Source organism: Diabrotica virgifera, chromosome 6 (assembly GCF_917563875.1).
Source record: "Diabrotica virgifera virgifera chromosome 6, PGI_DIABVI_V3a".
NCBI lineage: Eukaryota > Metazoa > Arthropoda > Insecta > Coleoptera > Chrysomelidae > Diabrotica > Diabrotica virgifera.
The window spans coordinates 215,665,707-215,685,889 of NC_065448.1; the positions used below are offsets into that span (position 1 = coordinate 215,665,707).

Below are 20,183 nucleotides of genomic sequence, written 5' to 3' on the forward strand. Positions count from 1 at the left end.
TAGTTTTTTTTTCATGTCCAGAACTTTGTTCAAAACTACAATATATTTATGGTATATTGTAGTTGCAATAAATAAGGTTTGCTTGATCAAAATCGTTTTCATTAATTTTCTCGGAAGTCCAACAAATGACTCATGCCCTTTCTGATCTCGCTGATTCAATTATTGATATCTGTACACTCGAAGCTAGTTTAACAAGAGATAATTTTACCATCCATATATTGATTGTATCCACCATTCACGTATTTAAAAATTTCAGCAAAAGTAAAATGGCATTGGTCCAATTAACCAGCCAAAATTTACTTCCTAATTCTCATGGGATAGTGAAAGAATTTTTGATTTAAGCACTGCAGGAAACTTAATGAACATTAACCTAATTCCTAATTTAAAAATATAAAAAACGGGAATAAGGAGATAAAATATTATGCAATTTTCTAATTTATCTGGAAATAAGCCGCAATTATAGTTTGAAATAAAGTTTATTTAATTAATGTTTTGATTTCCAATTTGGAAATCGTTATCAAAACATTAATAAATATGTAAAAAAATTTTGTTGCTTGATAAAATTTTTTTCTAATATGTAATTTAATTTTATCTGATGGCTTCTAAGGCATCAATATGTAATTGAAATTTATAAAAATAATTGGTTTATCATCCTATTGAATGCAGCTTATAGAATATTTTCTTACATCACAATTTTTCTGGACTGGAAAGCCCATAATTGATTTACACTGAGACAACTTTTGGAAAAGAAGGGTATTGCTGCATACCATATATTCCTTGATTTTAAATCAGCTGACAGTATAAACGAGAAAGACCTATGTAATGGAAGTGTTTGTAAACCAAATAATTTAGTAATCCTAGTCATTACTAAAAATTTAGAGAGCAAAGTTAGTGGAAACATATCTCATACAATAATGGTGTTGGATAAGGTGACACACTGTTCAATTCAGCATTGGAAAAGTCAGAATAGCTGGAATTAAAAGGAAAGACTATCAAACTCTTGCCGGATTTTGTAGTTGTGTTTAGTTTACACACAAATTTTATTCAAGGTCGGTCTTGAGACCCAACTATAAATATGGGCATAAGAGAGAAACAAATCTGCAGTTAGAGAATGAATTATGTATGGCAGAACTATGACAGATGCAGATTTAATTTTTGAACCATACCACCTACACAGAACCAGATATTAATTTCAAGGGATTGTGATGGATGGGACATGTGTTAAGGATGAAAGGTAAAGTGTTTTCCACCTAAGACCGCTTTGCAATTAAATGCTGATAACTTTATTACTAGCGGACCAGATAAGCGGCGATATATTTTACACTACCTATCTGTATGAATAACATTTTACTGGTCTGTTGTGTCAATCAGCACTAAACAAGATTTTATTGCAATAGTACGGAATATACAGTGCGCTGGAATAAGTGTTACCCCCCTTAATAACTTATTAAATTTTAGCACATAAGCAAAACGCTCGGACAGGTCGATTTTTAAAATAATCATAGTATATTATAGCCAGGGCCTATTTTACCACTAGGCCCGTGAGGCACTTGCCTCGGGCCCGCATGTTAATGGGGCCCAGAAAGATCACCAAAAAATGTTTTATTGCAATAACAAAATAAATTTTCAAAATTCTTTTATTTTACGAACAGGAAATATTAAGAGTTATATTCATAAGCCATAAACAATTCTTATAAAGTTTTTTACCTATTATTTGTGATACTTTAACTGCGCAACTATCCATACGAAAATATGCTTATAATTCTTTAAACGATATTTTTAACATATTGTTCACAGGCAATAGTGAACAGTAGACTTGAAAACTATTACCGAATATGAGAACGATATCAATGTTGATGATTTAGTGGAAGAAGTGGCATATTTTGAAGAACTTTACAGCACATCTAATATCTTACAAAATCCGCAAAGTATGATGACCTTTTTGATTGAAAATATGTAATACAATATCAACGTTTACAAATAATTTAAAAACGTTGTTTAGAATTTATTTAACTATATTATATCCATTATCAAGGGGAAAGATCTTTCTTGGTACTGAAAAGAGTAGTCATATTTAAGAAATTCTCTAAATCAACAAAGTCTTTGGCTATTTTAATATAGAAAATTATATATGTTTTACAAAAAATTTATACAAATGTAATAATTGATAAATGTAGTGAAAAAAAATAAGAAAAAAATTTAATCTGTTTTGTTTTTTTTTACTAATAGCCCAATAAATGACCGTTTTGGATGGTAATTTCCAGGGGCAACTCCGAATTGCATGAAAATTTGGATTTAGGTTCTACTTACCCTCCACTTCAAAGTTGAATTTGTGCCGTTGGTTGCTTTTACTTGGGGGGTGACATTAACCCCTTCTCGGGGGGTGAAAAACGCGTGTTTAAAATGAGGCCGGAAATGGATAAATTTACTTATTTTAAGCACCTTTTGTTTTATAAAGTTTTTTAAGTAAGTCAATACTTTTCCAGTTATTCGCGATTTAAAATGTTGATTTTTCGACAAAAAAAAACTACGTTTTCAGACCGTTTTTCCCAAATAACTGAAAAAGTAATTATTTTGTCGAAAAAAATATTTTTAGCAAAAGTGTAGCCTATAAAAAAACGAAAAAAATGATGTACCAGTAAAGTCTACAAATTGAGTAGAAGCATAGTTGTAGCTCATGAAAAATACGTTCTTATTCGTCTAATTCCAAATCGAATAATTCAACGCGAAATCACCGAAGAAAAAAACGTTTTTCGGGAAAACCTTATCAACATTTTTAAAGTATCGAAAAAAAGCTTATTATTTGTTTTTTACAAATGTTTACAACATCAAAAATAAACGAGTTACACTGAAAAAAAAGTTGGCCCCTTTTTTTGGTAAAAAAAATCGTGAAAACCTCCCTCTATTTAGCACCCTAAATGAAATTAATCGTTTGGCTTTACCATCTATTTTAACTGTATGTGTATTGTTTATATGATATGTAAGTTTGATTGGTTTGAAGTGCTTATTTTTGAAAACATTAGGTTTTGTAGTAAAAAAAAATTTTTGAAAAATTTAATTTTTTCAAAATAACTTGTAAAGTATGAGTGATAAGAAAAATCTTAAGGAGTAAAAAATGTAGGTTTTACTATTATAAATATGCTAGTTTATTTTGTTTCTCCGTAAGACAAAAATTGGTTAATATATGGCTGTTCAAAATTTGCATACACTCATGATTAGTGACCCATTCAAGCTTTCTCAATTATAACCCTTTCAAAAATAAACACTTTAAACCGGTGAGACTGACAGATCGTATAAAAAATAGATAGGTAAGTAAATTGTTTGTAAAGCGGTAGCGATTAATTTCATTTGGGGAGCTAAACACGGCGAGATTTTCCTGATTTTTTACAAAAAAAAAAGAGGGCCAACTTTATTTTGAGCGTAACTCGCTTATTTTTAATGCTAAAACTTTTGTTAACAATTAAAACCAAGCTTTTTATAAACACTTTACAAAATTTAAATGGGTTTTTCCCGAAAAGTGCTTAATTTTTCGGTGATTTCACCTTGAAATATTCGATTTGTAATTAGACGAATAAGAATGTATTTTTCATGAGCTACAACTTTGTTTTTATTTGATTGATAGACTTTACTAATACACCATCTTTTTGGTTTTTTATAAGCTACACTTTTGCTAAAGATATTTTTTTCGATAAAATATTTACTTTTTGAGTTATTTGCGAAAAACCGTCTGAAAACGTAGTTTTTTTGTCGAAAAATCAACATTTTTAATGGCAAATAACTCGAAAAGTATTGACTTACGTAAAAAACTCTATAGAACAAAAGTTGCTTAAAATTAGTCAATTTATGCATTTCCGGTCTTATCTTGAACGTATGTTTTTTCACCCCCGAGAAGGGGTGACTGTCACCCCCCAAGTAAAAGCAACCAACGGCACAATTTCAACTTTGAAGTGGAGGGTAAGTAGAACCAAAATCCAAATTTTCATGCAATTCGGAGTTGCCCCTAAAAATTACACGGTATCGAGGAATTTCCCGTTCATTTACTGGGCTATAAGAAGAAATTGATTAAATTTTTTCTATTGTTATCTATAATGTATCAATAATGTACTATACAATATTTAAACAATTAAGTAAACAATGTTTAATTATTTAGATATAAATTTTATTTATTGTTAATACAAATTGAAACTTATGGTGCAAAACTATATTTCTATTAAATAATTTAAAAAAGTTACTATTATTATTAAATTATATTTAGGGGCCCGAAAATTGTGTAGTGCCTCGGGCCTGATTTGAAATAAAATAGGCTCTGATTATAGCATCAATCTTTCGAACTTTATGCAGTCCCTCTTCAGGTGACAGTGATAACTTTGATTTTTATGCTTTTTGAGACCGTAGGCGCAAAATTTTGGTTAAAATATTGTGAAATGTAATCATTTTTTTTTTCGAATCCTGAGAAAACTAATAATTATTTTTGAAAAATTTAAACGCAGAATGAAATATTACAATATTATCGAGGGTCAAAAGTCCCTGATAACTTTATAATGATTATTTTAATAACTCACAGGGGTGAAAAAAAAGGAAATTAGAAGTTTTATTTCAAATATATCATTCAAAAGAAATTTTTGTTTATTCTAAGGGACTTTCAGCCCTCGGTAATAATGTAATCTTTGATTCTGCGTTTAAATTTTTCAAAAATACTTAGTTTACTCAGGATTCGAAAAAAATGAATGAGTCTAAAAACAAATCCATCGAAATTTTGCGCCTACGCTCTTAAAAAGGATTAAACTATTATACATTTTTGTAATCAGTATTTCAAACACTTTTAAATGAGCTATTACATGAGGTACTTTCCCATTTAAAAAATCAAAGTTTTGCCTGTCACCTCTAAAGAGGGATCGCGTAAAGTTCGAAACATTGATGTTAATCGACCTGTCCGAGCGTTTGGCTTATGTGTTACAAATAAATAAGTTAATAAGGGGGGTAACACTTATTCCAGCGCACTGTATCTTATTTAAACAGTGAATTTACATGTTAATTTTTTTTATTTCTTGTGGCGTATCGTATAATATAGTTTTAGCCAATAATCAAAGTTATGCCTTTACAAAACCATATTATTTAAAAAAAAATACAAGAAGTACCATGTGTCATAATTATTATAATCTCTATACACGTAAAAAAAATTTGTTTAGTAAATATGTATTTCTTAAATCCACCCAATCATTGGAAAATGATTCATGGTATTTAAAAATATCTATTAACGACACTGTTATGGACAAAGTCGATCAAATTCAAACTTGTCATCATATTATTACACTTTTGTTTATCGTTAAAAATTACATGATGGTTGTGAATTGTATTGGTGTTATTTAATATTTTAGCAAAATACATAATCAGCACAAATCTTATTTAAAACATGCGAACCGTTTTTGCAATCATACTTCTTGTTTAAACCTTTCCTTTTGTTGAAAACTCGGAAGTGATTTAGTGCCAGTTTGTTTCAAGGTTATATTTAATACAGTGTCTGTAGAAAGTAAAGTCCTGGATGTCTTTTATTCAAATTTGGACATACCAGCAACTTGTCAAGTATTTTCCAATTTTACTGCATGCAAACCCATTCGTATAATTTTCATTCATTAAATATTCCGTCCCACTTCTTTTAACACGCCCTGTATATACATATTATATATTCATTTTATTTGCCTTTGATTTTCTTTTTTTTTTTGTGTGAGAGTGGGAATCTTCTAAAGACCGTACCAGGCGAATCGTACCTGGCGTGTGTTGGATTCAGAGTAAACGGAGTACATCCGAACGCAGTTCCCCCTCTGGGGGCCTTGCCTCCGGATGCATTCGTGTTACAATGCCTACCAACTAAACCCACTCTCGGCTTACGCGCGTGGCACGTCTTTCCAGACCGTTCTCTCGCGCGCGCAGCCTCCCTTTCTCTACTCTTTTCTTTTCTCTCTGTTACTTTATTGCTTTTGTTTACGCCTGTTGTCTCTCTCTTTCTATAATCTCTTTTCTTTTAATGATTTTTGTCACAGCCTCTATCACTTCTTTAAACTCTCTTTCCCCCCTTGTCACTATGGCTATAAAATTGTTTGCTCCTAAGATGCCTACTTTTGCATGTAGCTCCGCTCTTTCGCCATTAAACTTTCTGCATTCAAACACGCAATGTTCTGCTGTGTCGCTTACTCCGCAATCTACGCAACTATCATCTATTATCTTGCCTATCCTCTCAAGGTATGCTCTAAACGATCCGTGTCCTGTAAGGAATTGCGTGAAGAAGTAGTTCGTACTTTTATATTTGCACTTCACCCACTCCTCCACGTCAGGGATCAGGGTCCTTGTCCATGCAGCCCTCCGCTCGCTTTCTCACTCTTCTTGCCACTTTGTAATGGTTTCTCTCCTTTCTTCTGTCTTTTCCTCGTTAGTCTTTCCGTATGTTTGGGCTCTCTCTTTTACCTGCAGGTGTATTGGTGGTACCCCAGCTATAACTTGTAGGGCTACCGTCGAGGTCGTTCTGTAGGCGCACACGACCCTTAATAGGGCTTTTCTTTGGGCTTTCTCTAAGATGTTTTTGTACTTTTTCTTGTTTGTAACTTGATGCCACACCGGTGCCGCGTATAGGATTGTGGAGTGTATTACTTCCATTAGGATCCTTCTTTTCCCCGTACCTGGGCCTCCTATATTAGGCATGATTATTGCCAGGGCTTTTGCTCTCTGTTCTGCCTTATGTGCAGCATATTTGACGTGTTCGCCAAATATCTGCTTACTGTCCAGCATCACTCCCAAGTATCTTTGATAGAGTAACTCCCAAGATTTGCCTTTGATAGAGTAAAATCCAAAATTCTTACTGAACATAAAATACAGGAAATTAAATATTTTTACTTTTTAAGCGATCAGAATTAAATATTAACGCCCCACTGATCATCTCTTAATTGCATATCGGCCGTCATAGGGTAAAAGGACTTTAAAGACAAAATCAATGTTTGAAAAAGTTATGGGACAGAACGGGAAAGAATAATTTTTGGATTTCTACGGTAATAATAACTTTTTTATTCGATTTTATGTCTTTCAAAAGCTCAAAGATATATTTTTTTTAATTTTCAAACTGGGACGGGGATTGTTATTAATAAATAAGATGAAAAACAATTTTGCCGAATCAGTTCGGAATTAATTTCTCATCTCGGCGTATCTCCACAGTATATCATCCAAATAATTTTTCTCTCTTGGCAGAGAACATTTTATTCTGCGTGCTCTTGGTAATTTTTCGAAAATTTTTTGTTGAAAATATATGCCTAATACCTACCCTGTAGCGATTTTAGTACTGAATTCTTGTATCGTTAATAATAAATTATTTGTTCAGCTGAATCTGTAAATTAGTCTTTAGATCAGTTTCAGATTGATTCCAGAGTTATATCAAAGAATACCCCAGTCAGTATTTGGTTTTAAAAAAGTAATTGGACTTCTTAAGTCCTAGGTTTTCACCCGAAGTGATCGAAAGTATAACCGGAAGTCGATATTTAAACTCTTCGTGTAACTTTGCGTCAATTGATATACGATTTCACTAATTTTGAGTCATTTTTACTAAACTTTCGGTCATAATATCTAATTATGACCAAAATGATATTTATTGTTTAAACGGAAATGATTTCAAAAATCAAAACCGGGACTTCAAAAGAGTCAAGCTCGACTATTAAATAGGTACTCTTCGAATGATGTGTCACCTTCGGGTTAGAACTTTTTAACCGGAAATATATAAAACCAAAAGTATACATTTGTTCTTATTTTGCTGAGGTACGTCAAATAATATATCGCTTATACTATTTCGGTGACTTTAAAACTACTTCCGGTTACAACTCTAAAACCGGAAGTCCGATGTCAAATTCCTCATCTTTAATATAATTTTTGGGTTAAATGCTTTCATTCTACACCTCATTTGTCAGTATATATGTATTAATAACGGAGGAGTATATTCGCGGACAGAAGGACAGGCAGTAATGAAATCGAAAGTACACGTATTCTCACCTTGCTAAGGCGCGTCGAATAATATATCGCTTGTAGCTTTTATTATTCCGGAGGTCAAATTTCATTGGTACCATCCTTGGATTATAAGCTTTCATTCGACACCTCATATGTCATTTTATCTGGTATAGTGACGGAGGAGGTGGGTTTACGGACGGACAGACAGACGGACGTGGATAAATTCAATGTTTTCACATTTTTTCAAAAACAATATTGTTTACGTCATAGAGAAATAACAACTTGTTGTTATTTCTCTATGGTTTACGTCATGATAGCTTTTACATAAATATGCCTAAAATAGAAACTCTTTTTTGACGTTCACACTAGCGCACTCTGGTGTTAACACCTCGAAGCTAGTATCGAAACGAAAAGTTACTTTGGAGAATATTATTCCTGTTATTACTAGCCAAAAATGGCTTCATTGTGTAGAAGAATCGTTACATCTACAGCAAGAAATCATGTTCTATCAACAAGCTATAGAATGGCCTCTAAAGGTGAGTATCATTCAAAATTCTTTGCCGTCGAAATTGATCTTGCCCGACCCTTCATCTCAAATTGACATTACGTAATTATCGGAAAAACCTAGTGAAAATGTTTAAACGGTTTGTAAATAATACTTCAGGATGCATAATTTTCAATATCCTAACCATATTTGATGAGTTTTTGAGAATGATTATAAAAAACCGATTCTAAAAGAATGAGGTAACCTAACCTCTTTTCTATTTTAGTTACAATGGGAGACCCTCTAGAACATGCTACTGGCTTAGAAAAACGCGAACTGTTAGCAAAAGTAGCAGGAAACGATAATCCCTTTGACATCAAAGTAATCAAAAGAGGTCCTGGCTCAAAAGCCCAACCTAACGAAATTCCATCAGCCTTCGATGCCCGTCTGGTAGGCTGTGTTTGTGAAGAGGAGTCTACAAGTATAAATTGGATGTGGCTGCACAAGGGGGAGCCTAAGAGATGTGAATGTGGACACTGGTTTAACTTAGTACACAAGGCCCCAGTATAAATTTAATTTTGTCATAGAACTTTGAGTAAAATAGTGCGTTATAATAATAAATTTATTTCCTTCTTTTATGCCCATATTATTTTATGTAAATACTTTGGTGTCATTAAATCTGGAGTTTTTCTCCAACTCCCAGTAAGCTAAGATTGTTTCCTATTAATTTTCCACTTCTGACTCTAATCAATAGGTCATTGTTTACAGTATCGTAGAGGATCTGATATAAGAATGACCTTCACTGATCTGTTTAATGGATAAAAATTATTTGGAATATAATTTAGTATGGTGTATTCCACAAATGTACGTTTGTTTTAGATTATCGCGACAACGAATATTTTAGTGTGCAACATAAGAAGTATGAAAGTATTTTGCTCTAATAATTACTCCAATCAACAACAATAGAATTTGCAATTTACTTTCGTTCTTCATATTTTGCAGAGTAAAATATTTGTTGTCGAGATAATCCAAAACAGACGTATATTCTTGGAATGGGGTATATGTCAAAAGTTATGAAAAACAAGGGATGACTGATATAATTTTGTCCAGACTATAATTAATGAATAATATTAATAAATGACTTTTTTCTATGAATTCTATTAAAATTTTTTCAGCCTGGGCAGATATTTTAGATTTATTGGATTATTCGAAACAAAAAAGGTTTTTTGTAATTTTTCTTAAGTTGATCGTTTTCAAGTTATAAATAATTTAAAACTGAAAAAGAACAAAAATGACGATTTTCAATGCTTAAAACACAAATAAAAAATACTATTTTTTTAATCAAGTAGGTACAAATTAAAGTTCAAACCTATAAGCCTAAAATTATTATCAAGAACTGATTGAATAAGGTTTGAACTTAAATTTAGGTACAGTGGAACCCCGATAAGTCGGCCCCCGATAACCCGGAACTCCGGCTAACCCGGACCGATTTTTATCAGACAAACATTTCAACAATAAAAATGTATTGCTGTTACAAAATCTCGTGAACCTAATTCATTCATTTGGTGACGTCAATATAAGAACGAAACGATTGATGAATCCGACATTACTGAAAATATCAGGGTGCAGATGGGACCCTGTCGCGCAATTCGCAGCAAATAAAATAGTCGTATGTTTTTGGCTTCATTTTATTTCGGTTATACATACGCATTTTCAAGGTTCACGAGGTTTTGTACCAACTCTATGTAATATAATATTTGAGAGATAATGGAACCGGATTGAACTACATATACCATAGTAAAAATGATAACTCATGGTACACCACATTCATTGTCGAAAACAACAGGCACCTGTATTATCCTTTATTTTTTTGAAACTGTCTGTGTTAGCATTGTTTAGAAAAGACTATTAAAATTCTTTTTTTAACAATGGTCTTAGTCATCACTGTTATTAAATAACATAACATCAGAGACGGTATTGTGTGTAGTAAAGTCGTATTATTGTTCGCTTCCGTTTTGTAATCGTTCGTAAATTTATTCAGATTTTGTGTTTGCGTGTCTTTTGTCTATAAGGGCAACAAAACCTAAAAATGTTGTAGTGACAATGGAAAAGAAACTAGAAGCATAAGTAGAATTGATAAAGGTGAATCTTGCAGCATTATATTATGGTGTCGGTACATCTAAAGTATCGGATTGGAAGAAAAATAGAACTAAAATCGAAGAATTTTTTTTTCAAAATGATAACAAAAGACAGTTTAATCGGCGCAAAGCTAATAAAGCTAAGAATGAGACTTTTGACGACGCTTTGTATGTGTGGTTTTGTGTGGAATGCGAACGTGGTTTACCAGTGTCTGTGTGACAATTATAACGGAGTTTATCTGTAAGCATACCATTTTTTATTAATTTTTACCATTTTCTCCGGCTAACCCGGATTTTCGATAACCCGGATCGGCCGCGGTCCCAATTAATCCGAGTTAACGGGGTTCCACTGTACTTCTTATTTCAACAATGATACTTTTTACTTATGTTTTTTAGCCTTGAAAATCGTCATTTTCATTTTTTTTATTTGTAACTCAAAAGCTTTAGAGAAAAATTACAAAAGACCTTTTTTGTTTAGAATGATTCAAAAAATCTAAAAGTATATCTGCCTAGGCCGAAAATTTTTTAGAATTTATAAAAAAAGTGACGTTTTTGTCATGTAATTATAATCTGAAGAAAATTATATCCAACACCCCTTGTTATTTATAATTTTTAACATACTAAATTACTTACATATGAAATAATGTTCATCTATTAAACAGATCAGTAAAGGTCATTCTTAGACTATAATATTTATAAAAATATACAGTCGGGAAAATAAAAGAATACCCATGAACGATCACATCAATTACTTATTTTGTATTTGTTGTCTTTTTCTATAAATAACAAACTTTTGTTATAGAAAAAGATAGCAAATACAAAATAAGTGATTGATCATGGGTATTCTTTCATTTTTCTGACTGTATATTATATTTATCATATCGATACATTTTTGGCAAAGTAACGTAAGTGACATTTTTGGCGAATTATGTTTTTCCATTAAACAAACGCTCTTATTGTTTAGAAGGTACTGCCGGAGTCTTGTAAGCCTTTATTATGTATGTTTGAATTAATTCTAGGCTTACTACACTTTGGCAGTACCTTCTAAACAATAATAGCTTTAGTTTAATGGAAAAACATAAAATGTCACTTACGTTACTTTGCCAAAAATTTATCGATATTTTTAATTTTGAAAGTATTCTGAGGAAAATATAGCAATATAGTTCCTTGGCTTAGTGTTTTCGTGATAATAATATCATGTGTAGGAAAAATCTTTGAAAATGAACTGAGAGAAGCATAAATTAGTTTAAATATACTTTCTACTGTTACTGCCAGAAAATTGTGCCAGAACTGAATGAAGTTACTGTTTATTGTTCCAAGCTAATTAATCCATAAAAATATAATATTTAATAAAATAATATTGTCTTCTTACATTTGTACATACAGGAAAACCTTGAAAAATATTTTTGTGACATTTAATATAGTTTAACAAAAATATAGTTTGGTTAGACCTTTTTTATAAATGCCATTCATTCATTCATTAAGGCATTACAATCCCTAGAGATTCTAGCTAGCGCCATGGCGTTCAAAATCCTATTCTTGGCTGAGGTGGATTACTCCTGTCATTTATAGCTTCCCATGTGTCTGCTGGTGTAGTGACTTTTCCATTTCTTCCTATCCTAGCACTAAACTTTCTAGTTTTTAACATTTATTGCTCTTATGTCGTCTTCTACATCATACAGCCATCTTCTTGTAGGCCTTCCTCTACACCTGGGCCATAGTGGTGTCCAGTTAGTTATACTTCTCAACATCTGAATGTGGATGTCTCTGTATATGCCCTATCCATTCCAAGGGAAGAGGTTTTATGTATCTGAGTATATTTTCTCTCTTTAATTCTTCAATTTCAGCATTTGTTTTCATTCTTATTTCTCCCTCTCTTACATCTGTTAAGTTTCAGAAGGCTGTCTTCCTCTTTCTTGTTAATAGTACAGTGGAACCTCGATAAGTCGGATTAATCGGGACCACAGCCGATCTGGGTTATCGAAAATCCAGGCTAACCGAAGAATATGGTAAAAATTAATAAAATATAGATAAACTCTATTATAAATGCAAACACATGAAATACAAATGCACAGCACATCTAAATTACGTAAATTTGTATACAGTATTGTTTATTTCTTGGTATAAAAACTCAGTTAAAAATGTTTACATTCCATGTCAAATCACTCAGGCAAAAAATTTTGGATCTCCGATTTGTCTGAAAATTGGTATATAGCTTCTGCGGGACGTAAAAATAAGATATTTAAGGTCAAATAATCTTCTTTTTTCTCAAAATGTTATTTTATGCGATTTTACAGTGATTTGGTGTTTATTTAAACAAATTTGCATTTTCTGTCGTAAATTATCAATGAAAAACATAATATTTTAATAGAAAGGACTCAAAAATGTCATTATAAAAAGTTATTTTGAATCGAAAACAAGTTTTTGATCAAATTTTATAGTGTAAAAAACGTTAAAATACCGTTTTTTACATTTTCCTCCATTCCCAAAATACATCATATCGATTTATCTGAAAATTTGCCCACAGATAGCCAAAAGATAGGACTTTAAGTGGTTGGATTTGAATTATATTACAATACCAAAAAAGTTACATGCAGTAATATCAGACTCAATAGTATATAATAGTCCAGTCGGGATAGCATTTGACCTTGAGTGCCGAGCTGCCCAAATTTTTTTTTCTGATCTTTAGGGGAGTCAATAGTAGCCTAAATTTAAAATCACAAATGAATTCCTCTGTTACGTTAGCCGCCATCTTGATTGTAAAGGAGAACCTGTTTTGCTCAGTATCTCCGTCATTTTTAACTTTTCGACAAAAATGGCAGGAACTGAAATTGTTCCAAATAAATCGTATAACAATTTCTGTCGTGAGGTCGATATTTTTGAGTTAATTGTACTTACAGTAGACGCCTATATTTTTGACTATAATATTGCATGTAACTTTTTTGGTATTGTAATATAATTCAAATCCTTCTCACCACTTAAAGTCCTATGTTTTGTGTATCTGTGGGCAAATTTTCAGCCAAATCGATTATGATGTATTTTGGGGATTGAGAAAAATGTAAAATACAGTATTTTAACGTTTTCTACACATTAAATTTTATCAAAAGCTTGTTTTGAATCAAAGTAACTTGTTATAATGCCATATAATGACATTTTTGAGTCCCTTCTATTAAAATATTATGTTTTCCATTGATACTTTACGATAGAAAATGCAAATTTGTATAAATAAACACCAAATCACTGTAAAATCGCATAAAATAAGATTTTGAGAAAAAAAGAAGAAGATTTTTTGACCTTAAATATCTTATTTTTATGTCCCGCAGAAGCTATATACCAATTTTCAGACAAATCGGAGGCCCAAAATTTTTTTTGCTCCAAAATTGAGTGATTTGAAATGGAATGGCCCGTTTGTTTTGTCTGATGAAAATCGGTCAGGGTTAGCCAGACTTCCGGGTTATCGGAGGCCAACTTATCAGGGTTCCACTGTAGTTGTGTCCATCCCATATGTAACAACAGGTCTTATAAAGGTTCATCTTTGATCTCTTACTTAGAGTCTTGCTTCTCAGCAGATTTCTATTCATTCCATATGTTTTTTGCCTTTCAGAATTTTTTCTTCTGTTCTCTCTTTTCTGGTTTCCTTTATTGATACTCCCAAGAGCTAAAAGTGGATACAGTTTCAAATTTATGATTCTGTGTTATTAGATATTTCTAAGTTTTTGTGTCCCTATCGTAATGTATCTTATTTTGTGCTGGTTTATTTTTAGCCCTATTCTCTTCACTTCCTTACCTAATTTTTCAACTGCTTTTATAAGTATCATCTTTGTCTTCGCTATGATGACTAGATCATCTGCATATGCTAGTAGTGAAGTTCATCTATAATAATGTTTTGTTTGCAAAGTTTGTCCTCCTTATTATTACTTCCAATATCAGGCTAAATAGTATAGGGGAGATAGAGTCACCGTGTTATAATTGCCATACCTACAGTCACTGCTCAATTTATTAGACTCACCTTAGAAAAAGCAGTTTTTTTTTAATTTCAAGCACCTTAAAAGTATCTTCAATGTGATACGGAACTGCTAATTGGGTTAAATAATAATTGTGATACATAATTTAAGTTAAAAATGGTAATTTTTTTTGAAGTGTGAAAACCTATGGTGAAAACTTGACAGATGGTAATAGAATGCGCTAAAAATGCACAAGGACTCGACTTTTTTCAACTTTAGTTTTTTAGTTAAATTAGTGATTGGTGTTCAGTTTTCGTAAAATTTGCAGTGGTGAGTGTTAATATTGTTCTATATTAATGTTTATTTTAATTTGTTTAATTTATTTTAAGATATTAATACAGATATGTTAATTTTTAAAAAACAAATATCTCGGATTGAAATTTTTTCATGAGTAATTGTAAAAATCTGTATGTTAAGCAAATCTCTTCTGTTACTGCTCTATTAGAAAATACCACATGTATCAAAGAGAAATAGCAAAAAAATATGGCATATCTTTATCATCAGTTCGAAGGTTGGGCTAAAAAATTAAAGAGGCACATCCTGTTACGTCGGTTTGGAGGGGTCGATATGGCCGAAATATTTCAGTCACCCCCAGAGGGCAACGAATTTTAAAGAATTTGGCTGTAAAACACGAGAAGAGTCACCCATACCGATATAACCAATCAATTGGAAGAATCAGAGTGTTCAGTATCGGAATCCACTGTACGCCAAAATTTGTACAGTATGGGATTCAAATATCACAGGCCAGTTGAGGAAAAAAAACCATCACTACAAATATCAAAGAAACGATTAGTTTCGGCTAATTTGCACAAAAATTATATGGCAATAGAGTCTTTATGCAAATTGGCCCAAACTAAGCGTTTTTTGATCATTTGTGGTGATAGTTGGGTATTTTCTTGGTTCCTCAACTGGCCTATGAGATTTGAATCCCATACTGTACAAATTTCGGCGTACAGTGGACTCCGATACTGAACACTCTGATTCTTCCAATTTATTCCGTATATGGCAATGGGTGACTCTTCTGTGTTTTACAGCCAAATTTTTTAAAATTCTTTGCCCTCTGGGGGTGACTGAAATCTTTCTACCGTACAGACCCCTCCAAACCGATGTAACAGGATGTTTCTCTTAAGTTTTTGACTCAACCTTCGAACTGACGACAAAGATATGCCATATTTTTTTGCTATTTCTCTTTCATACATGTAGTATTTTCTAAAAGAGCAGGAAAGATTTGCTCAACAAAAAGATATTTACAATCACCCAATTAAAAAAATGCCAAACGAAGACATTCGTCTTTTAGAAATTAACATATTTTTATTAATATGTTAAAATAAATTAAACAAATTAAAAACTAACATTAATAAAGACTAATATTAACACTTACTACTGCAAATTTTACGAAAATTTGAATATCAACCACTAATTTAATTAAAAAAGTCGAGTCATTGCACCCTTTTAGCCCATTCTATTGCCATCTGCCAAGTTTTCACAATTTAATCAAAAAGTCTCACCATCTTTAACTTAATTATGTAACACTTAATATTTTTAAGGGGTTTCAAAGAAAAAAAACTGATATTTCTAGGGTGAGTCTAATAAATTGAGCAGGGACTGTATTTTAAAAAAAAAATTAAACAATTTTTTTAAAACAAATATCTACTAAGAAAAGTAGTTTTGTGTAGACATGACTCACAAAAATTGTGTTTTTTCAATGTGCCTCCTTACATGGATTTTCCATTGTTTGCCTGATCTCCTATTGGGGAACCATCTCTAGATGTCCTTACTACTCTATTTGTTGTCATTTGGCTTATGTGGTTGTTCCATTGCACTCTTCTGTTTCTTATGAAGTTATTAACTTTCTCCACCTTGCATCTCTGTTGTATATGAACTTCTAACTCTATCACATAGTGTCTTACCATCTCCATTAACAAAAGTACCATTACTTATGCGAAATACTTTTAGATTGTCTTTTTCTATTGAAAAATTTTCCAAAACCTTTTTAACCACTGCATTATCCTCTTTATTACGTTCGCTCTGAATGTTTTTGTTCGATTCATTGATGTTGTATATAATTATATTGTTTGCTCTATTTTGTCTGTCCCACAACTCCGAAATAACATTCTCCCTACTACAGTTATCAACAGTGTTTACCGGAGTGGCAGTACTAGTGTTACGTTGATCTAATAATTTATTAAGATTTTCTTTTATCTCAGCAACCTCCTTAATAAGCATTGGAACTTTGTAAAAACCTTCCTCACAGGCATCACAATAAAATTTCAATTTTCGTTTGGTTTTTAACTGTAAGCACTTGATCTCTGATGTTGTTAGATCACCACATTCCATACATAATCGATTTTTACAGCTATCACAGGAAAATATCTGATTCATATCAACATCACCTTTACAGTTGGAACACTTTTCCATTTTAATGACCGGACACCACTGGAGAAACTAGTTTAGCAAATCCAACAGAAGTAATTAGTTCACAAACCATACATACTCATAGACGTTTCACGGCCATGTTAATCTTTCGGATCGAATTAACGCCATCTCTTGATTGGAATGGGAACTAAATTGACAAATTTTAGTTACGTGAGAATTTCAAATTATAAATTTTGCGGGATTTTTTATGAATTTTCGCAGGAAATTAAAACAACAGAAAGACAATTCAATGTTTTATTCCATATTTTACTGAAAACTTCAAATATTCATTCCAATTTGTTTTCAAAATGCTAAACACTACTGCTATGTGTCGCGTGAAAGCACTGATGTGTATCGAGGTATCGAGTTGAATGAAAATTTTTGAAAGAATCTTGTAGGATGATTGTTTAGATAAATATTACCTTATAATCTTTTACAAACTTCCAAAAATATACTAGGTCCGAAATGTTGATGACACACTTGTCTATTGGAATAAACTGTTTCAGGGTCTATTATATTGGTTTTTTTTATGTGGAGAAACACAACACGGGATGATCAATGTAAACTAAAAATTCTACTCATAAAAACGGAGAGGAGGTTAATACACTTGATTAAAATTGTGATTAAATCTAATTAAAAACGTAACACCACTATAATAAAATAATTAAGCCACAAACTGTAAAATAAAAAGTAAATAACAAATTAATATAATTGTCAACTGTCAGTTGTTAAATATGACAAGGGGAATTGACTGACAGCGACATCTCTGGATTGGAATGGTAACTAATTTGCTGTCTTGACCTTGACAATTTACGTGAAACGTCTATGAGTATGTATGGTTTGTGAATTAGTTATCTTATCATCAATTAATAATCACTTGTTTTTCTTGAAAAGGTTTAGAATCATAAATCACGCTTTAGTTACGTTATATGGCCTTATATGTCATTAAAATACTAAACATTTTTTATACACAGATTTAGAATTTCAAACTATTGATACTAAAATCACTTTTGTAACCCGTTGTAAACTGATATCTTTCATTCAAATACCATGACACGATGTGCTTGCTGCTAACTTGCTAAACAACTACTTATTAAGTCGTTAGGGATGACAGTAATGTAATTTGGTGAAAGCAACAATTGGTGTTCATCTGACTTATTTGAGAATTAAAAAAATAAAAATATAGCCAACATTAATAGTCTTGGTATCTTAATGCCACAGAAATTGTATGTGCCATTTGTTTTCTATATTTAATAAAAAGACTTATTTCTCCTCTAGTGCTACAACCCTCTATGAGTTTTGGCCTGTTTAACAATTGCATTCCATTCCCTTCTCCATTGGTGTCTCTTGTCCAATTCTGAACTTTCATAGTCCTTAGATCATTCTCTACACTCTCTATCCAAAACTTTCTAGTTCAATGTAGAACTCTGTTCTAGCTATTGAGCTATATTGTAGCTCAGCAACAAAAAAAGAATGGATAGTAAAAATATCGTTGTATAGCAATCAAAACTATTTCCAAGTTTTATTTGTTAGCTCTTTCCATCCAATATCGAGTGCCACTCAACAATGATTTTGTTCCACCAGCTCCACTGTTGAGTGACACTCGACATAATCTAATACTTCTTTTTTCGGACAATTTTAAAATGTGAGGGATTTTTTTTACTAAACTTTTTGAATCAGGATTGAAAGAAACATTCTAGAATCGCAAGATACTTTAATTCAATTAAATTTAATATCGGCTATTGTCGAGATGTTCGTGAACCTCTTGCGCTCCATGATCCCTATAATTTCAAAAGTTGTATGTTAAAAAACGCAATTTTAGCGTGGAGTTAAAATAAAAACTAAAAAAGGCTTGAAGTGAAAAAATAATTCTAAAAGAAAATTTTTCATTTTATAATGAAATTATTTCAATATCCAAAAATAAACAAACCTACAAATTTTAAATTACTTTAAAAATATAACATATTTTATTTTCTTAAAGTATGAAAACACATCACATTTATTCAATAAACAATGCCGAATGTTGATGTTAATGAACTTTAAAATTTTTGAATGAAAAGGAATGAAACAAACAACTAATTGTCTCAATTATTGTGTAACAGGAATGTTTAATTTTCAGGCAGAGCTCTTAACAGATGATGAAGTCATTAACTGGGTTAAAAATAAGCGGACATCTGTCATCACATTTCTTTCTTCCAGGCAGTTCAAGTTTGGCAATTTTTTGCTTTCTAAATTCAACTGTTATGGCAATTCTCCATTTTAATACTGTGTATTTATTTATAAAACTCAACATGCCTGGAAGGCATAGGGCTAAAAAGTTTTAATATAATAGTCTCCCTTTTTTATGGTAGTGCTGATTTGGAATTATAGCAGAGTAGTATCTTATCTCTTGGGCCTACGGTAAACAAGGAAGGTAAAGGACCAGTGCTATGCTTAAACCATATTTTATAATATACTAAGTACTATGAGTAATATTATTACTAATAGTACTCATTTTATCCAGACTGAGCCAACTTGGAGCCGTTATATATTTTAAAAAATCATAAATGTTTTTGCTGCTGCCCGGTGTTAACCCAGGCCTTCTGCGTAAAAGTCAGATACTCTACCATTTGAGCTGTCTAGTGACATTTTCTTTTAATTATCAAATCAAAGCTTATGGTCACACAGGAAAAATCCCAATACAAAGACAATGAGTGCATTGTCAAAAATAATACAATATAACACAAAAAATAACTACATAATCATAAACTTAATTAGCAGCACAAGTTAAAATATACAAATGCCAAAGTCAAAGAAGCAATTTTCTTTTTAAAGTAAGAGAAAGAGTCACTAGATATAACAATGTCACTATAGTCTGGGCAGATTATCGGAGAATAGGCCATTTTTGGGAAAAGTTATACAATCTTATGATTGTATATATTAATAGTATAGGTATGCACAGTCCGCAAATAGTGTGCTACTTTTTTTATAAACAAAATGGCGCCCGAAAATCGTGTTTTTTCAATTTTTGCTCTATAACTCCAAAGATTTTAACTTTACACCAAAAACACCCAAATAAAAATTCACCGTTATTAAATTCTGCATGGAGACGTGTTTCTCCCGATTTACTTCGACAAAAATTTTCCCCGGAAAATGCGGATTTTTTAAACAAAATCTTTA

The 20,183-nt window shown here is 31.7% G+C and overlaps 1 protein-coding gene across 1 annotated transcript; it reads left to right on the plus strand.

Moving 5' to 3' along the window:
* Window positions 1–8,327: 8,327 nt before the first annotated feature.
* Window positions 8,328–9,103, plus strand: LOC126887223 (cytochrome c oxidase subunit 5B, mitochondrial-like). Its single transcript, XM_050654624.1, has 2 exons — window positions 8,328–8,519; window positions 8,754–9,103. Exons 1-2 carry the CDS (start codon window positions 8,438–8,440, stop codon window positions 9,035–9,037), a joined length of 366 nt encoding a protein of 121 aa, XP_050510581.1. The 5' UTR covers window positions 8,328–8,437; the 3' UTR covers window positions 9,038–9,103.
* Window positions 9,104–20,183: the final 11,080 nt, after the last annotated feature.

Bases quoted from the DNA above. Each gene is read 5' to 3' on its own strand.
- LOC126887223 (XM_050654624.1), top strand. From the start codon at position 8,438: ATGGCTTCATTGTGTAGAAGAATCGTTACATCTACAGCAAGAAATCAT. The intron at 8,520-8,753 runs GTGAGTATCATT...TTTCTATTTTAG, and splicing joins CTATAGAATGGCCTCTAAAG to TTACAATGGGAGACCCTCTA.